Source organism: Callospermophilus lateralis, chromosome 3 (genome assembly GCF_048772815.1).
Source record: "Callospermophilus lateralis isolate mCalLat2 chromosome 3, mCalLat2.hap1, whole genome shotgun sequence".
NCBI lineage: Eukaryota > Metazoa > Chordata > Mammalia > Rodentia > Sciuridae > Callospermophilus > Callospermophilus lateralis.
The window spans coordinates 46,374,059-46,392,303 of NC_135307.1; the positions used below are offsets into that span (position 1 = coordinate 46,374,059).

The 18,245-nt window shown below is 34.1% G+C and overlaps 1 protein-coding gene across 5 annotated transcripts in view; it reads right to left on the reverse strand.

Annotated features, from left to right (window-relative positions):
• Ppp2r3c (protein phosphatase 2 regulatory subunit B''gamma) overlaps nt 1–18,245 on the reverse strand; it is a 29,087-nt gene that overhangs the window by 2,542 nt on the left and 8,300 nt on the right. For 4 of the 5 annotated variants that reach the window (XM_076850195.2, XM_076850196.2, XM_076850193.2 and 1 more), the window contains 6 exons: nt 16,890–16,960; nt 8,284–8,416; nt 6,663–6,718; nt 5,769–5,844; nt 4,582–4,718; nt 1,842–1,979 (listed from right to left, as the gene is read on the reverse strand). In XM_076850195.2, the coding sequence (XP_076706310.1) occupies nt 1,842–1,979; nt 4,582–4,718; nt 5,769–5,844; nt 6,663–6,718; nt 8,284–8,416; nt 16,890–16,960 (611 nt within the window). The remainder of the gene's footprint in view (nt 1–1,841; nt 1,980–4,581; nt 4,719–5,768; nt 5,845–6,662; nt 6,719–8,283; nt 8,417–16,889; nt 16,961–18,245) is intronic. The other variant, XM_076850197.2, reaches the window with a different exon arrangement.

An 18,245-nucleotide genomic window follows, 5' to 3' on the forward strand; every position in this document is an offset into this window, starting at 1 on the left:
TGGTGCCAAGTATCCCCAGTGTATCTGAAGGAGGTAAGAATTTATGAGCACACTCAGTTAATATAATAGTAGACTTGCACAGCATGGTCACCATCCAAGTCCAGCTTTATCACTGGCATATTAATAGATAATAGCTCTACATACAGTGTTAGGCCGGAGAAACTTTTTAACTTTAACCCAAAGAAACAAGCTTAAATAAACTTTGATAAAATAGATTCATGCATGAAATATTTTTAAAGCAAAATTAAAAGAGGAAAAGAAAAAGATCTTTATGAAAAGGGGTTGAATGTTTAATTCCTAAAAGACATTTTTTTGTCTGCCGAAGCTCAAACCCAGGGCCTAATACATGCTAATAAGCAAGTCCTCTATTAATAAATTACCTCCCTAACCCCATTTTTCTTTTTTTTTTAATATTTATTTTTTAGTTGTAGTTGGTGGTGCTGAGGATTGAACCCAGGGCCTTGCATGTGCTAAGCGAGCACTCTACTGCTGAGCCACAATCCCAGCCCTATCCCTATTTTTCTAAGACTGAATTTTCACTTATTAGATTTGTCTGAAATGGGAGGCATCCTTTGATATGATAGTATTTTTTTCAGATTAGCGATTAATTTAAGCCCATATCACATTCAATTAGAATTGTTTAAAAATTTACTGTGCTGGGGATAGAATTAAGCCTTACAAATGCTGGGTGGGGAACAAGTCTACCACTGAGTTGCAACTTCAGCTTTGCCTTAAATTTTTAAAAAAGGTTTTCTAATAATGAGATTATTATTTATCCTAATATTTGCAGTCAATACTGCCTAAAATTACAATGGAAAGCTTTCTATGGAATTTATGAAATATATATTATGAAACCCTAAGGATGAATTCAGAAACCAGATAAAGATATGAGTACCAAAACTTTTTTAAATGGAAAAAAAAATCCCTGGGGGCAATGGTTTATGACAAAGATTTGAAAATGTCATTTTTTAAAAAAAAAATTTCTTCCTATTGTTGGTCTTGACTATATAAAAATCACATGGTTGGGCTGGGGTTGTATTCAGTGGTAGGCAAAGCGCTTACCTAGCACATGTGAGTAAGTGAATTTGATCCTCAGCATCACATAAATGAATAAAATAAAGGTATAAAAAAATCATGTGGTCTGTGAAAATATGGTGATGATGCAGAACACTATTGTACAAAACTATTCCATCAAGTGGAAAAATTACCATTCATATTAAGGAATTTTGTGTCTTACAAGAGCAGACATTTCTACTTTTACATGTGTTGGAACTGAATGCTATCAGGTACAATCCAATTTCATTTCAGAGCTCACTGTTACTCTATGATCTGAGACCAACTAAGGCACAAAATAAATGCTTCAGCAAATCTCTTTTGCATAGAAGTGCAGCACACAATTCTGGACAGTTTGAAATTATTTTTATAACATAGCACAAAAGAATCTACAACTAAAGTCTGTAAAGCTTCCCTGGAAAGGAGTTACCTTTTCTGAATGTCTAATCAAAGCTTAGGCTTTTACACAGTAGTTTTTGATTAACCAAAGAATTCAATTTCTCATCTCTAAAGGCTAGTACAGCCCATAATATTTATTATTTCCATACTTTTTTAGTATTTACATATAATCAAATTGGCTTTTACTATCAACTTTTTTTTTTAATGGAAGGAAAAAAAATCCTAACACCAGATTTGATTTCCTTCTGCAAAACAAAAACATAAAAATTTGTTTGTAAATCCTTTGTTGGATTTAAAAACCACAAGTTAGGTAAAATTGTCACTAAGTAGTTAAGTCATATGGTATAATATCTTAAGGAATAATGTTTCTTTACCCAATTGAGACTTACCCTAAAGAAATAATTAAGGGAAAAGACATTGAGATATCCCTTATTCTCAATATCAAGCAGTTTGAAAATATATTGCAAAGCTGCAGGTTCCTTCCTGTTTTCTAATGCAAGAACAAAATCCAAGTAGGTCTTATAGTCCTATAGAAAAAAAAATGATGGTCAGTAAAGGGCTTACTTGAAATTACCTTTTCAAGTAAATGATAAAAGTTATTTTGCAATCCAGGGAGGCAGATTTAAATTTTTTAAGTTAATATGAAATGATAAACCAATTGGCACATTTAATATTAGTTTCTAGAAACTCTAAATAATATCTGCACATGATAGTTTTGGGAATATTTTCTCATGAGATTAGCTGTGTATAATATTCATTACACTTTTGAAATAGTGACTTTTGAAATAGTGACTAAGTTATTATGCATCACCATTAAATTTACATCTTCATTTCAATGTGATTATTTTGAAAAAAATTTTTTTTAAAGAGAGAGAGAGAGAGAGAAATTTTTTAATATTTATTTTTTAGTTTTCGGCTGACACAACATCTTTGTTTGTATGTGGTGCTGAGGATCGAACCCCTGGTCGCACGCATGCCAGGCGAGCGTGCTACCGATTGAGCCACATCCCCAGCCCTTGAAAAAATTTTTTATCTGGAATGAATAGAACAGTAAACTTATATTGCTGTTTTGAAATACAGTTGTCTGTATTTCTGGATTCCACATTTGTAGATTCAACCAACTGCAGACTGAAAACATGGGGTAATTTACAAAAAATCACATATGCATTGAACATTGATAGGTTTTTTCCCCTTATTATTTCTTAAATAACACAGTGAAAGTTTTACAGTAGCATTTACATTGTATTATATATAATAAGTAATCAAGACATGATTTTAAGTACACTAGAAATAAGTATGTAAGTTATATGCAAATACAACATTATTACAGAAGGAACTTGAGAGCATTTGCAGATTTTGGTATCTACTGGGGGTCCTGGAACTGATATGCAGGCAGATACTGAGGGATGACTATAGTGTTTAAAAAAAAATTTTTTTTTTTGTACCGTGGATTGAACTCAGGGACACTCAACCACTGAGCCACATCCCCAGCCCTATTTTGTATTTTATTGAGAGACAGGGTCTCACTGAGTTGCTTAGCACCTTGCCATTGCTAAGACTGGCTTTGAACTCTCTTGATTCTCCTGTCTTAGCCTCCTGAGCCACTGGAATTACAGGTGTGGGCCACCTGTAACTGGCTGTTTAAAATTTTTACATCAGATGATTTCCAGTAAGAAAATTCTGTTCTCATTAAAAAAAAAAAAAAAGAATACAAACGAAAGCTAGAAAGACACGAACAGAAAGCTTTGTCTTGGAAAAGGGACGTTCAGATTACTTGTTTTGTATGATTTTGGGAGATTCTCAAATTAGAAAAAAATTTATATTAGAAATGATTTTGTAGGCTAAGAATTATTCATAACTTACATTGTAAAGAATTAAAGAAATGTAACTTCATCATTTTTCACAAGAAATTACTAGTATACTACAATCCCGTCACTGTCTAATGTCAACAGCTGTGAGAGTCAGAGTTTTGGAGCCTTTTCCCCATTTTTTCTGTTGTTGGCTAACAATGGTATTACTTGGTAAATTCCTATTTTTTAAAAACATTTATTCTTTAGTTGTAAGTGGACATAATACCTTTATTTAATTTTTTGTGGTGCTGGAGATCGAACTCAGTGTACTTTTCCTCTGAGCCACAACCCCAACCCCTTGGCAAATTCCTATTAAAGCTAAATGATATAATACAAAAACCCCATTCTCATCTGTCTGATTATTTCTTAAGCACCACAGTTTGGAAAACTCATCATACATATCCTTACCATTACTCTCAACCCCATATTAGGGATCACCCAGGGCATTGCAATAGCAAATGTCAGACAAATGCTATTTTCTCAGCCTTTTTAACAATTTTATTTTGAAACAGGGTCTCACCAAGTTGCCTGTGCTTGCTTTGAACTTGAGTTCATCCTTCCTCGGACTCCCCGGTCGCTGGAATTACTGATTTGCACCCCCATGACCCCACACCACATTATTTTTCATAACAACAATTTTGATGTTAAAAGTTTATTTAGAATTTTCCTTTTCAAGTATCTAAAGACCACAAAGAAAAATATAATTGCATACCCCCAACTACATAAGCAGTAAATTCTTTCTAAAATTATACTCTCAGATTCCCAAGTATTTTGAGAAAGAAAATGGCAATTACATTTTATATTAATATAAATAGGTTAATATCAGACTTAAATTGTGGTACTGTTAGATCTGATAATTTAATGACCAGACTATCTACATGAAAATAGTTAATAGGATTAAACTCTCAGATTTATTTTTTAGTTTTAGGTGAACACAATATTTTTATTTTATTTTTATGTGGTGTTGAGAATCGAACCCAGTGCCTCATGCATGCTAGGTGAGTATGCTAAACTTGTTCATATTTCTCCACAACAGGAGCATAACAATGAAACAAACAAAATATTAAAATTTATTATCTGTACTGAGCCCATTAAGGAAGTATGTTTTTAAGTGAATTTACCTTACAACCAAAGGTTCTGAATATCAAGTAATTTGATTGGTTTATACTTTTAACTTGTATTAAACTATGATATTAATCTGAATTACATCAACAAAAGGGCTTATGGAAATTGCAGGAGCCTAAAATTTTAAAGCTCATCATCAGATCTGAACAATTACCATTTCTCCATCATAAGTGAGACATTCCTGGAAAACACGATCTAAGAAGACGTTGGTCATGGTTGCTGTTCCATATCGAGACAGTTCTTCTTTACTGAGCATACCATTGTGATCCTTATCAAGATTCAAATACTGGCCTTGGGAAGAAAAATAAAAAGATGCCTAGACCAAAAATTTTTAATTAAAGATAATAGAATAGACATTAATAAAAAGCTCTTATTATTGGTTAATATTTTGATTTTCAAACTATGTTACAGGTAGGGTAGTAGCTTAAGTGTAATAACATCAGCTATTTTTAAAATTTTGATTAGAACAACCATTAAGTTAGAACTGGTCAAAAAAAAAAAATTATGAAGGCCAGGGCCTTTGGCTATTTTAATTACATCTTTGTCTTCAGTTTGCAACATTTAAAATAATTTCTAGGGTCTAAATTAGATGGAGGGAGGGGTTGAGAAAAAAACACTAAAATGCTATCAATTTGGAAGAAGAGATCATGGATCCCAAAATGTGTCAGAAGACGACTTAACAGGTTAAATGTGGGTAACATGAAATTTGATAAAAGAGCAAACCAATCTCTAGAACACCTCCCTCTGTGGATTCTGAGAACAGCATTTTATCACAAAGACAACAGTTGATATTCATAAATGGTGTTCCTTAGTCAATAAGAATCAAATTACATCTGTTCTATTGAAAAGTATAGTAATTAAAAAAGGATTCCTAAATTAAAATGCTAGTATTTAAACAAGTAAATCTTTAGTAATCTACAATACTGTTATTTAGAAGTTCTGGAGATCAGATCCAGGGCCATTGCACATACTAGGCAGATGCTTTACCACAGAGCTACATTCCTAGCCCCAGAATGCTTTAAGACAGACAAGATGGTGTATATCTATAATCTCAGTGACTCAGTAGACTGAGCCAGGAGGATCAAGGTTAGGTAGGCAGGAAAGTTCAAGGCCAGCCTCAGAAACTTAGTGAGGCCCTAAGTAACTTAAGGAGACCCTGTCTCAATAAAAATATAAAAAGGGCTGTAGATGTGGCTCAGTGATTAAGCTCCCCTGGGTTCAATACCCAGTACCCCCCCCATCCAAAAAAAATACTTTGCTTTTAAGGCAAAATAGTCTATGTATAAAACTGTCTTCTGAGCACCAATAACTCAAATTTTAGCAATATGATGGAGAACATACCATAAACCCTTAGGGCAGAAGGAGCAGAAAACCAATTTGTTTCTTGACTCTCTTTGGATAGTTCTTCATCCCTTAACTAAAGGGAAAAAGAGACATTAATAGAAAATAGTTATAGAATGGCAGTTATCAAAAATACAAACAATAAGTGTTGGTGAGGATGTGGGAGAAAAGGCATACTCATACATTGCTGGTGGGACTGCAAATTGGTGTAACCACTCTGGAAAGCAATATGGAGATTCCTTAGAAAACTTGGAATGGAACCACCATTTGACACAGCTATTCCACTCCTTGGTATATATCCAAAGGACATAAAATCAGCATACTATAGTAACACAGCCACAGTCAATGTTTATAGCAGCTCTTTTCATAATAGCTAAACTGTGAAAGTAACCTAGATGCTTCGATAGATGGGTGGATAAAGAAATTGTGGTATATACACACAATGGAATACTACTCAGCATTAAGAGAATAAAATTATGGAATTTGCAAGTAAATGGATGAAGTTAGAAAATATCATGCTAAGAGAAGTAAGCCAATCCCCAAAAAACAAAGGTCGAATGTTCTCTCTGATAAGTGGATGCTGATCCATAATGGCAAGGAGCATAAGTAAAATGGAGGAAGTCTGGGTAAAGGGGAGGGAAAGAGGGTGGAGGTATGGAGGCAGGAAAGATGGTGGAATGGGATGGACATTGTTACCCTAGGTATACTTGTGACTGCATATATGGTGTGTTGCTACATTGTGTTACAATCAGAGAAATGAAAAGTTATGCTGGTAACTGTGTACAATGAATCAAAATGCATTCTGCTGTCTCATATACCTAATTAAATAAATTAAAAAAAAGAAAACAGTTAATTATCAAGTGATATAATTAAGTAGTTTAAAAAAGTATTTACCTCCAATAAGTCATCCAGGAAGCTGCATGCTAAAATATCTTGAATTTTAATTTTTCCTTTAAAAAACATAAATACAAATACTTAATTTCATTTAAGAACAAGAGCAACTTAATTTGTTAAAGTTTATTATTTTACATGAGCTATTACACAATTGATATTTTAAAACTTCTAGCTCCAAAGTCCTTATTACATATTACTACAAAAGGGAAACATTTAGTAAAAGCTGTATGTATATATTTACTTTTATACTCCCAAATGTCTAAGCTATAAATTCTAAAATTATCAGAGTCACAAAAAAGTAATGTCAAAAATTCTGTGAACAAGTTGGGCATAGTGGTGCCTGCCTGAAATCCCAGTGACTTAGGAGGCTAAAGCAGGAGGATGGTAAGTTCAAAGCCAGCTTCAGCAACTTAGTGAGGTCTGAGGTTACTGAACAAGACCCTGTCTCAAAATAAAAAAAATAAAAAGGGCTGGGAATGTGACTTAGTTAAGCACCCCTGGGTTCAATCTCTGGTACATAAATAAATAAATAAATAAAAATTCTATGGCAAAGATATAATACTGTTTATAAAAAATAAGAAAAGAAGGGCTGGGGTTGTGGCTCAGAGGTAGAGCGCTTGCCTACCATGCGTGAGGGACTGGGTTCAATCCCCAGCACCACATAAAAATAAAATAAAGGATATTGTGTCCACCTATAACTAAAAAAAAAAAAAAAAAAAAAAATTTAAAAAATAAGGAAAGGAGACAGTTTCTGTTTCTGTTCGCCTAGCACATGTGAAGCACTGGGTTCGATGCTTAGCACCACATAAAAATAAATAAAATAAAGGCATGCTGTCCATCTAAAACTATGAAAAAGTGAAAAAAAAAGAATTGACAGATGGGAAGATAACTACTTCTATAAGAAATGAAAGAATCCAGGTAAAATGCTTAGCATAGTGCCTTGTTTATAATAAATATTCAAAATAGTTTATATTTTATAAGCTTTCAAAAGGAAAAGATGTGTATGCACCTACACCTGGAGGAGTTTAAAAAGATAATCCGGTACTATGTGTTGCAATGGACTTATTGCTGGGTTTTAAAGAAAAGGAGAATCAAAAGACTTTGGGCCTTCTCTGACCCTTCCTCTGCCTTAATTACATGTATTTAAGTCTGGGCAGGTTAAAATAATTGGTAAAACAATACTGTCACCAAGGCCAAACTTACTAATCTGATTCCTATATAGGATAGTTATCTTGGGAAAAATCATCTTGGCTCTCTAGTATATCACATATCAGGAACAGCAAATTATATCAGAGTAATTGGTTTCTTAGAACTGGAAAGAAGCGTAATAATTGATTACCTAATTTGTACTTTTTCATTTTAGGGACAAACTGAGAGAGGTTAGGTGACATGCCCATTATCACAAAATTTTTATAGCCAGTGCAAATAAATCATAAAAGATCTTTATATAAACCTAAACAAAAGCTTTAAAAAAAATCCTGTACTCCTTTGATATTCACTAGATTATTAGTGATAATGACATGTTAGGAAAATAAATAAATGACATTTTTCAAGACTTCTCTAATTCTTGATACTGAGATATAATAATATTCTCATAATATCCAAGTTACATAAGATTTACCTGTTCTTAGAGGGTCCAGAAAGAAGAAAAATTTCCTAACTGCTGTACAAACATAAAAGGAGTAAAAGGATTTTTCCAGGCCATCTAATTGTGGCAAAGTAGGGATAAGTTCCAATATGTAGTTTTCTAAATCCTAAAAACAAAATAAAATAAAATTTTAAAATGTTAAATGTCTTTTTTTTTTTAAAGTGTGTGTGTGTGTGTGTTGGGGGCAGGGTACTGGAACCTATACCCAGGACACTACCACCAAACTACTACTAGTGAGGATTACTGTGTCCAATCTTATTCCAAGTTTGAGTAGTTATATAGTGTTCAATAGGCACACACATCCTAGTAGTAACTGCTATGAATGAATGAAGAAAAATATTATTTTTTTCAACTTTGTATTTTTTTCAAGTAGCTGAAAGAATACTTAATGAATACTTTCATTAACTTGTTTAGAACTATCTGGTTAATAAATGGAACTGTCAGGGATTTCTTTTGGGCCAGAGGCTCTTACCAAGAGGATCTCATTAAAAGCATTATCAAATTTTTTGATCTCTGTTTATCTGACAGGTAAAAAAAGGTATCTCACTATAGATTTATCAGGCATTTTCTTATGTGAAGTTAAGGCTTTTTCTTATGATTAAGAAGCATTTGTGAGTGGGAGATGATGTCGGATTAGAGGACAAATGTACTTCTCAGCAGCTCCTTAACACCAGACTTACAAAGCAGAAAGACAGTTTCTCAATAAGGTGGGTAACTAAGGGAACTCACTGAAAATAATGAACTATAAAAAACAAAAAACAAAACCAACCAACTATCCAAACAAAATTATAGAGACAGAGAAGTCAGAAACTTTAACATAAGAAATAATTTGTTAGAGAAGTGCCAGCGTGGGCATCAGCATGGATACCAGCAGTAGAAGAAGGGGAGGTGCAGCACAAACAAAGGAGACAGTGTGGCCAGCAGATAAAAAATTAAAAAATTAACTTGGGGTAACCTGTGGATTTGAGAGGAAGTCTGATTTTAACAGACCTAGAGTCTGTCAGGAGAAGGGATTCAGTGAAAGTAAATCCAAAAATAACTCCCACAGGAGAGGAAGCACTTTGGGCACAGAGAACTGCCACTGCTGTGGCACTCTCCACCGCTGGCACTACTAGAGAAAGTGGCCCCCACCACCTCAAAAGCCACCTTGTCCCCAAGCCCTGCACCAACAAACAAGAGATTGGGAACCCGTGCAGCTAACCAAAACAATTCCTAGAAGGCACCTGAACTAAAATAGGGACAAAGAGAATTTGCCTGAACCATTCAGCCTATGGATCCTAAGGGAGGGAACTCCCATTGTTGCTTATGCTTCAGTGGTCACTAGGGACAATCTGCACTCCAGGGCAGAAACCTGGTATTTCATATTCATAACTGTGAAGGTAAAATGTGTAGAGGTTTTGCTCCTATGCCTTAAAAGTGGATGTTACCAGAGACCCTAGAAATCCAGACATCCTGCAGAGACTGGCATCACCCCAATAGCGGGTGTAGAGCAATTCTCAAACAGCCATTCACAGAGTTTCAAAGTTCAATCTAGACTAAACCTTAATACTGGAATATTCAATTCAGAACTCTGAAACACCCCTGCCACAGAACACACAATGTGTCTGCACCAAAACTGTGCTACTTCACCATAAACCAGAAGCTAAGACCAGAAGCACAACCAGCTGTAACTCCTAGCCACAAAGCTTAGCAGTTAAGTGAGGAACACAAAGGCACTGGGATTAACAACCTCCAATTCTTGACCCAAGGGTTACAAAGCCAAAAACAAATATGGAGAATGAAAATCCATTGCAGCTAACAGTTTTGACCACCTCACTGGAAATAAGCCCTTTATTTCTCACCAGGATTTTTCTTTATTTTTTTCCTCATTTCATCTTCATATTTCCATTTTTAAAATATTCTTTTTAAACTTTTTAATTATTTTTAAAAACTTTTAAAAAATATTTTTATTTTAATTTTTTTAGTTGTAGATGGACACAATACCTTCTTCGTTTTATTTATTTGTTTTTATGTGGTGCTAAGGATCAAACTCAATGCCTCACAATGCTAGGCAAGTGCTCTACCACTGAGCTACAACCCCAGCCCCAATTTTTAATTATTTAAATTTTTTTCAAACCTTTAATCATAAATGCATAAATAAAATGTACACAATTGACTTTTATTCAATCATAAAGAAAAATAAAATTATGTCATTTGCAGGAAAACTGATGGACCTTGAGACCATTACGTTAAACAAAATAAGCTAAATACAGAAGGTCAAGGGTATATTTTCTCTCATATGTGGAAGCTAGAGAGGAAAAAGGAAAAGAAAGTTGGGTTGTCTCATGAAAATCAAAGTGAGATCAGTAGAAAAGAGGAAAGAGATTTGGAGGTAGTAAGAAGGGAGGGAAGGGGGAAATGCCAAGGAGTAATACTGGTCAAATTATATTATTATATTGTGTGAATATACAAATATGTAAGAACAAATCCCACTATTATGTACAACTGTAATGCACCAATAAAAAAGATGGAAAAAATTTTCATCATATTAATTTTTACATTTTTTTGCATTATTTATGATTTTTTGTGAGTGTGTATGTGGGGGTGTGTGTTGGTGTGTATGTACTCACTATACAGACAGGTTTAAAAAATGTATGTATAGTTATCTAATTTTACTTTCATGAAAATTGCTTCCTTCTGCATATGTTTATTATAGCCTTGATTTGTCTTAGGTGAGGTTCAATTATATGCAGGTTTGAGTTATTTTGATCTTACAGTTAATGGTTTGTCCATATTTAACTTCTTGTCCATCAAATTTTCCTGATGCCATGTCCTCTTTCTTAATTACTTTCTGCAAATGTTTTATTCTTTCTTTTTTAAAGCCACCATCTGTACCTATTACCTGCCTTTAATGATCTCTTTTTAAAAATATTTCACTTTCTTTCACCTTCCTACTGTATTTTGTCTTAAACTGGAATCCCACTAAATAACACAATTATATAGTTAATGTAATTCATACCTCATTCATATTGTTGTGATTATTAATATGGGGCACAACATAGTAGACAGGTGATGTTGAATACTTGATTTGGCCTACAATCAACCTTTCTTATATAGGTGGCAATTAGATATCAAAGTAGACACCAGATATTTATCTCAAAACTATACATCTATAACTGACATAAGTGCTAGTCCTGGCTCCCTATTTCCTCTACAGGGGAGACGCTTCAAGATCACAGAGTAGATATCCTGCTGTTGAGAAACAATTACAACTCAGCCAAGCAACAGTAATTCTCATTCCACATATGATGTAGCCCCACCGGATCCTAAACATTACTTCAGTTCATAGAATTGGGGAAAGAAAAACCCCAAATCAAAAACTAGGCCCCAAGGAAAAACAACCAGAGGAGAACTTTAGGTACTCCTTGACATCTACTCATATCAAAAACAGACAGAAATCCTAGAACAAAAAATAACTACACATATACGGATACATATGTAAAAGAGGAAGGAGAATCCATCTCAACAGACATGTAAGTCCAGGACCTCTGAAAACATGAGAAAACTGGCACACAAGTTATACTACAAAGCTATAGTAGCAAAAACTGCATGGTAATGGCATCAAAATATACACGAAAACCAATGGACTAAAAGACACAAAGACAAACCCACATACTTTCAGTCATCTGATACTTGATAAATGTGCCAAAGGTGGGGAAAAACAATGGAGAGAAGAACCCTTTTAACAAATAGTGCTGGGAAAACTAGATATTTACATGTAGAAGAATGAAATTATATCCCTGTCTTTCACCTGCAAAAAAATTCAAATCAAAATGGATCAAAGACTTGGGAATTAGACCAGAAAACTTGCAACTGCCAGAAGAAAACATATGGTCAATACTCTATTATATAGGTAAAGCACTGACTTCCTCAACACAACCCTAAAGCTTAAAAAGTAAAACCAAGAATCAGGAAGTTGTTGCCATCAAATTAAAAAGCTCCTGCAGAGCAAACAAAATGATTAAGAGTGAAAACAGAGCCTATGGAATGAAAAAAAAAAAAAAAAATCTTTGCCAGCTACTCCTCTGACAGAGGATTTATATCCAGAATATATAAAGAACTCAAAAAAAAAAAAACTTTTTAATGCCAAAAAAACAAATAACCCAATCAATAAATGGGCTAAATAACTAAACAGACATTTCTTAAAAGAAGAAACACAAATGGCCAACAGATATATGATATGTTCTATATCTCTAACAATCAGGGAAATGCATATAAAAACTACTCTAAGATTTCATTCTAGTCAGAATAGCAATTATCAAGAATATGAATAATAATAAATGCTAGGGCTGGGGTTGTGGCTCAGTGATAGGATGCTTGCATAGCACGGGTGAGGCACTGGGTTTAATCCTCAGCACAACATAAAATAAATAACTAAAAATAAAGGCATTGTGTCCACCTATAATTAATTTTTTTTAATAATAAATGCTGGCAAGGATGTGAGGGAAAAGGAATACTCAAACACTGCTAGTGAGACTGCAAATTAGTATTAGTACAACCACTTTGGAAAGCAGTGTGGAAATTCCTCAAAAAACTAGGAATAGAAGGCTAGGGTTGTAGCTCAGTGGTAGAGCACTTGCCTGGCACGTGTGAGGCCCTGGGTTCAATCCTCAACACCACATAAAAATAAATAAATAAAATAAAGGTATTGTGTTCACCTGTTTGTAAAAACAAACAAACAAACAAACAAAAACAAAAAACCCCCAAAACCTAGAAATGGAACTACCATAAGACTTAGCTATCCCACTCCATGGCATTTATCCAAAAGAACTAAAATCAGCATACTATAATGATGCATCCATTATAATGTTTAGCCAAATTATGAAATCAACCCAGATGCCCATCAATAGATGATGGGCTTCCTTTTGTTCGTAGAAGAGGTCAAACTTTTCCTCAGCTATAAAAAAGAATGAAATAATGGCATTTTCCAATAAATGGATGGAAATGGAGAACATTAGGCTAAGTGAAATATGTCAGACTCAGAAAATCAAGAGAGCCAGCTCTCTCATATGTGAAAGCTAGAGCAAAATAAGGGAAAGAAGGTGGTGGGGGAGGGGATTAGATATCATAAAGACATAGGAAAGATCAGTGGAGAAAACATAGGAGAATGAGAGGGAGGGAGGGAGGAAGAGAAAGGGAAAGAAATATGGGATGAATCTATATACATATATAAATGTACTAAAAGGAATTTCACTTTTGTGTATATGCAGAAAGTACCAATAAAAAGTAAATAAAAGGAAGATCAGTAGATGAGGGAGAAAAGGAGGCAAGAGATGGGGGGAAAGGGGTGGGAGAAATGGATATTGAAATAAAATTCCTTATATGTATAAGTTTGTCAAAAAAATCCTATTTATAATTACAATGCTATCATCAAAAAAGGAAGCATTTGCATTTTATTTTTTACATACTATTTATATCCTTTGTCCAGTTTTCTACTTACCATTTCTTTTTAATTTCTAAGAGCTTTTTATATTTTATGATAATTGGTCTTTGTGACTGAGTTTCAGATATCTTTCCCAGTTTTCTTCTAACTTTGTTTATGATGATCTTTGCCTTACATTTTTTGTTTAAGTTCACTGAATTTGCTCTTTTGTAGTCTTCTTGGTTGTGCCATATTTAGGAAAACTTGCCCTGTTCCAATTTTAGCCTCTCATGGTTTTTAAAATTAAACAACTTTATTTATGCTTTAACCATTTTAAGTATCATCTTTCTGACAGATCTGAGATATTTTATAATCTAAATTTATAAAATAAAAGGCATCTAAAACTTGATGTGCACAAAATAGGACTCTCTTCTCAGTTCTAATCCTGGTCCTTGACTGCTTCCCCCTTATTCTAACAGTTATTCAAAATAAAAACTGAAGACTCAACTTTGGTTCCCATCTTTCCTTTACCAATGTCCCTGTTCCTTACCTGCAATATTTAATCTAGCTTTTTTTTTTTTTATGCCGGGGGCAGGGGTGTTCAAAATATATCTTGGTTAATCTATTTATAGCTTTCTTATAATTTTTTTTGTAATTACAGATGGACAGAATGCCTTTGTTTTATTTATTTTTATGTGGTGCTAAGGATTGAGCCTAGTGCCTCACATGTGCTAGGCAAGCGCTCTACCACTGAGCCACAACCCTATTTATAGCTTTCTTTATAGCCACCTATCATCCTGATCAGCGACACTATCATGTCACTTGGACTACTGCAGTACATGAATCCCGCTTCCATTCTAGGCTCCTTACAAATCTCCACACAACATCCAGAGTGATCTTTAAAAATGTAAACCATGGGTTTCAGAGGTAGCTCAGTAGTAGAGCACTTACCTAACACATGTAAGGTCATAGGTTCCATCTCCAGTACTACCAAAAAAGAATTTTAAAAAAATTATGGTAGAACTAAAAATGTAAGCCATGTTCTGACACACTCAGCTTTTAAAGTTCCAAGGGCTTCCCATAAACCTCAATATGAATCCAAACTTCATACCATGGCCTAAAATGCTTTGTATGTGGCCCCCGCCTACTTCTCTGACTTCATCTCCTGTTGTTCTAACTCTTGATCATATGTTTTAGCCACCCTCGCTTCCTTTTGTTCGTAGAACAGGTCAGATTTAATTGTGTCTTGGGGACACAATACTTGCTGTTCCTTCTGTGCTATATCTTCATTATGCCGACTTCTTTCTCACCCTCTATGGCTAAAACTTAATCACTATTTCAAAGAGGTTCCCCTTCCATCCTATCTAAAATAGTCTCCTGACCCTATCATACTCTTGCCTAGTACCCTAATTTATTTTCCCCATATGACTTGTCACTACTTATTTAATAAATGTAAATGAAAGTTTGCATATAATACTCAAATTATAAATGTTAGTCTAGCAGTCACTGTCCTAAAATACAATGCCTGGTTTCAAATAGAAAAGTACCAAGGCTGGGAGAAAGACATTTTTCTTTGAGAGAAGTGTTTCTTTTCACTGAGAGAGAAAAAAAAATTCCCTTTTAAAAATAATAACTGTGGACATACAATGTTTTCTCTCTGGTCCTCATCTCTTTCAATTTTTATTTCCGTCTATGGAAAGAGACAAGACATACAATAATAGGAGAGTACGTTTCGTAAACCAAATTAAGTTCTAAGGACAATTCTCAGAGCTAGGTAAGTACTCTAAAGCCTATCTTATAAATAAGTATCAACAAGTAACTATATTTTCCTTGCTACAGAGTGGTAGACAGAGGCAAGAGCCTTTGACTTTCAAGCTGATCTAAACTTTTTTTTTATTAGTTACACATGACAGTACAATGATCTTGACAATTCATACATATGAATCAAATGGGGTACAATTTCTCATTTTTCTGATTGTATAGGTTGCAGAATCACATTGGTCATACAGTCACCTATATACATACAGCAATAATAATGTCTATTTTATTCTGCTGCCCTTGCTATCCCCTCTTCCCCTCCCCTCCCCTTGATCTAAACTTTAATAGACAAAACACACTGGAAAGGTTGTACAGTGCCAGTGTTTAGAATGAGCTAAAAGATTCTATCTACAGAAATCTGGGCTAAACAGACTTCAAGAAATTATTATGCCAGTAATTCAGGAGGCTAAGACAGGAGGATTGCAAGTTCAGGGCCAGTTTCAAGATATTAATTATAAAAGGAACTATAACAAATGCAATGAGGAATTAATTTACATTTCTTTAAGTTATATGATATTCAAATATTATTTAATTAACCTAGCACATACTTATGCCCCATTCCCTTCACCTGTCCTCCCACAACACTAGAAAAAGACTCTATATTTGGGGGGAAAAAAACTTGAGCTGAAAACGTATATGTAGTTTAGATGCCCATACTTATAAAAAGTATAGCCATCTGTATCATGAGCTTATAATGCTTTTTTTTTTTTTGATGTTTTTAGTATTTTTTTTTCATTTGAGCTTATAATTCTTTATTGATAACTTAGACCTAAATACATTAGTTATCTAGTAAGGAATAAAGATTCCTTTCATAATTGACCTTATAGCCCTAAACCTGCAGGTGGGAATACAATCACATCTCTTATATTTCTTTAAAAATTCCTGGCCCAATGCTGAGGTTGTAGTACAGTGGTAGAGTACTTGCTAGCATGTGTGAGGCACTGGGTTTGATTCTCAACACCCCATAAGAATAAATAAAATAAAGGTCCATTGATGATTAAAAAAATAAATAAATCCCTGGCCCTTCTTAAAAGTCACATATTAATACCATTCAAGAGAGACAAAAAGTTTTCACTGTTTCTTCAATGATTTTTAAACCCGTTAAAACATCACATTCTTTGCATTTTCCCCTTTGGAAGGCCTTTTAAAAAAAAACTTGAAGTACAAGAATCTAAAAAGGAATCTAAATGGTCAAAATGCATTTAAAACTTTATAGTAAACATACTACCTATAAAATAGAAAAACACAAAAACTGAGAAACCAAATGTAGTAAGAATCACCTTAATATCAATACTCAGTGATAACTACTGTTTAACATACTGGTGTCTATAATAGTGATTAAAAGCAAATTAATACTTACAGATTCCCGAAGGTACCCTTGACCAGCAACATCATATAAACTGAGTCCTATTCTTGTTTGATGAAGCCAAACTGACAATAAAGAAAAAAATGCAATACAATTATTAACATCTATCCTTTAGTGTGTATATGTATGTGTATGGAAGAAGAGGTGAAATGCTAGATTAGAGCTGGACACAGTGGCATAGCCTATAATCCTCCCAGAGATGCGGGAGCCTGAGGCAGGAGGATCACAAATTCAAGGCTGGCCTCTGCAATTTAGTGAGACTCTGTCTCACAAAATGAAAAGGGCTGGTGATATAACTCATTATTAGAAAGCCCCTGGCTTCAACCCCTAGTACCACACACACACACACACACACACACACACACAAAAAGCTCACATGTGCTAGGCAAGCGCTTTACCACTGAGCCACAACCCTATTTATAGCTTTCTTTATAGCCACCTATCATCCATAAAAAACCCATCTATTAACTCTAAAAACCTATTTCTTCTCATACACACTGAGTAATCTTAACCCTAAAATTGTTTCAAACAAAACAAACATACCATTGAATGGCAGATTTCAACACTTCTATCATGACCAAAGCCACAATAAAACTGACACCCTTGGGGTTTGGGTTGTGGCTCAGCATCTGAGCGCTCGCCTTGCACTTGCGAGACCCTGGGTTTGATTCTCAGCACCACATAAAAATACGTAAGTAAAATAAAGGTATTGTGTCCAACTACAACTAAAAAATAGATATTAAAAAAAATAAAAATAAATCTGATACCCTTGAAGAAATCATTCTTTACCTATTGAAGTTGGTGTTCCACCAAATAGGGGTAGCTAAGAGAATGTTACATCTTCAATGAAGCTGCTTTCATTCTACTGAGGTTGATTACAGCAGTCAAGAAAAAGATGGTACACAACAAGATTTCACAGATTATTATGGTATTTAATAGAAATCATAACAACTACAAGTTGTTTAATAGAGGCTCCTTGAAATTGATGCAACAATCAAGGATTTGAAACTATCCTTTAAAACAACTCAACTTATAGCATTTTTAAAAATATTTACTTTTTAGTTGTAGTTGGATACAATATCTTTATTTATTTATTTTTATGTGGTATTGGGGATCAAACCAAGGCCTTGCCCATGCTAGGTGAGAGCTCTGCTACTGAGCCACAACCCCAGCTCCAACTTGTAGCATATTGATGAAATAAAATTACTAGTAAACTAAAATTATTTCAAATCACCATACATTAAAATTCTTGGTTCACCTTTCAGTATTTCTAATCAGCTACTATCTTTAGGATACATGAAATTTTATTTTTATAATAAGGAACCCAAATTTAAAGTATAAAATACCAGC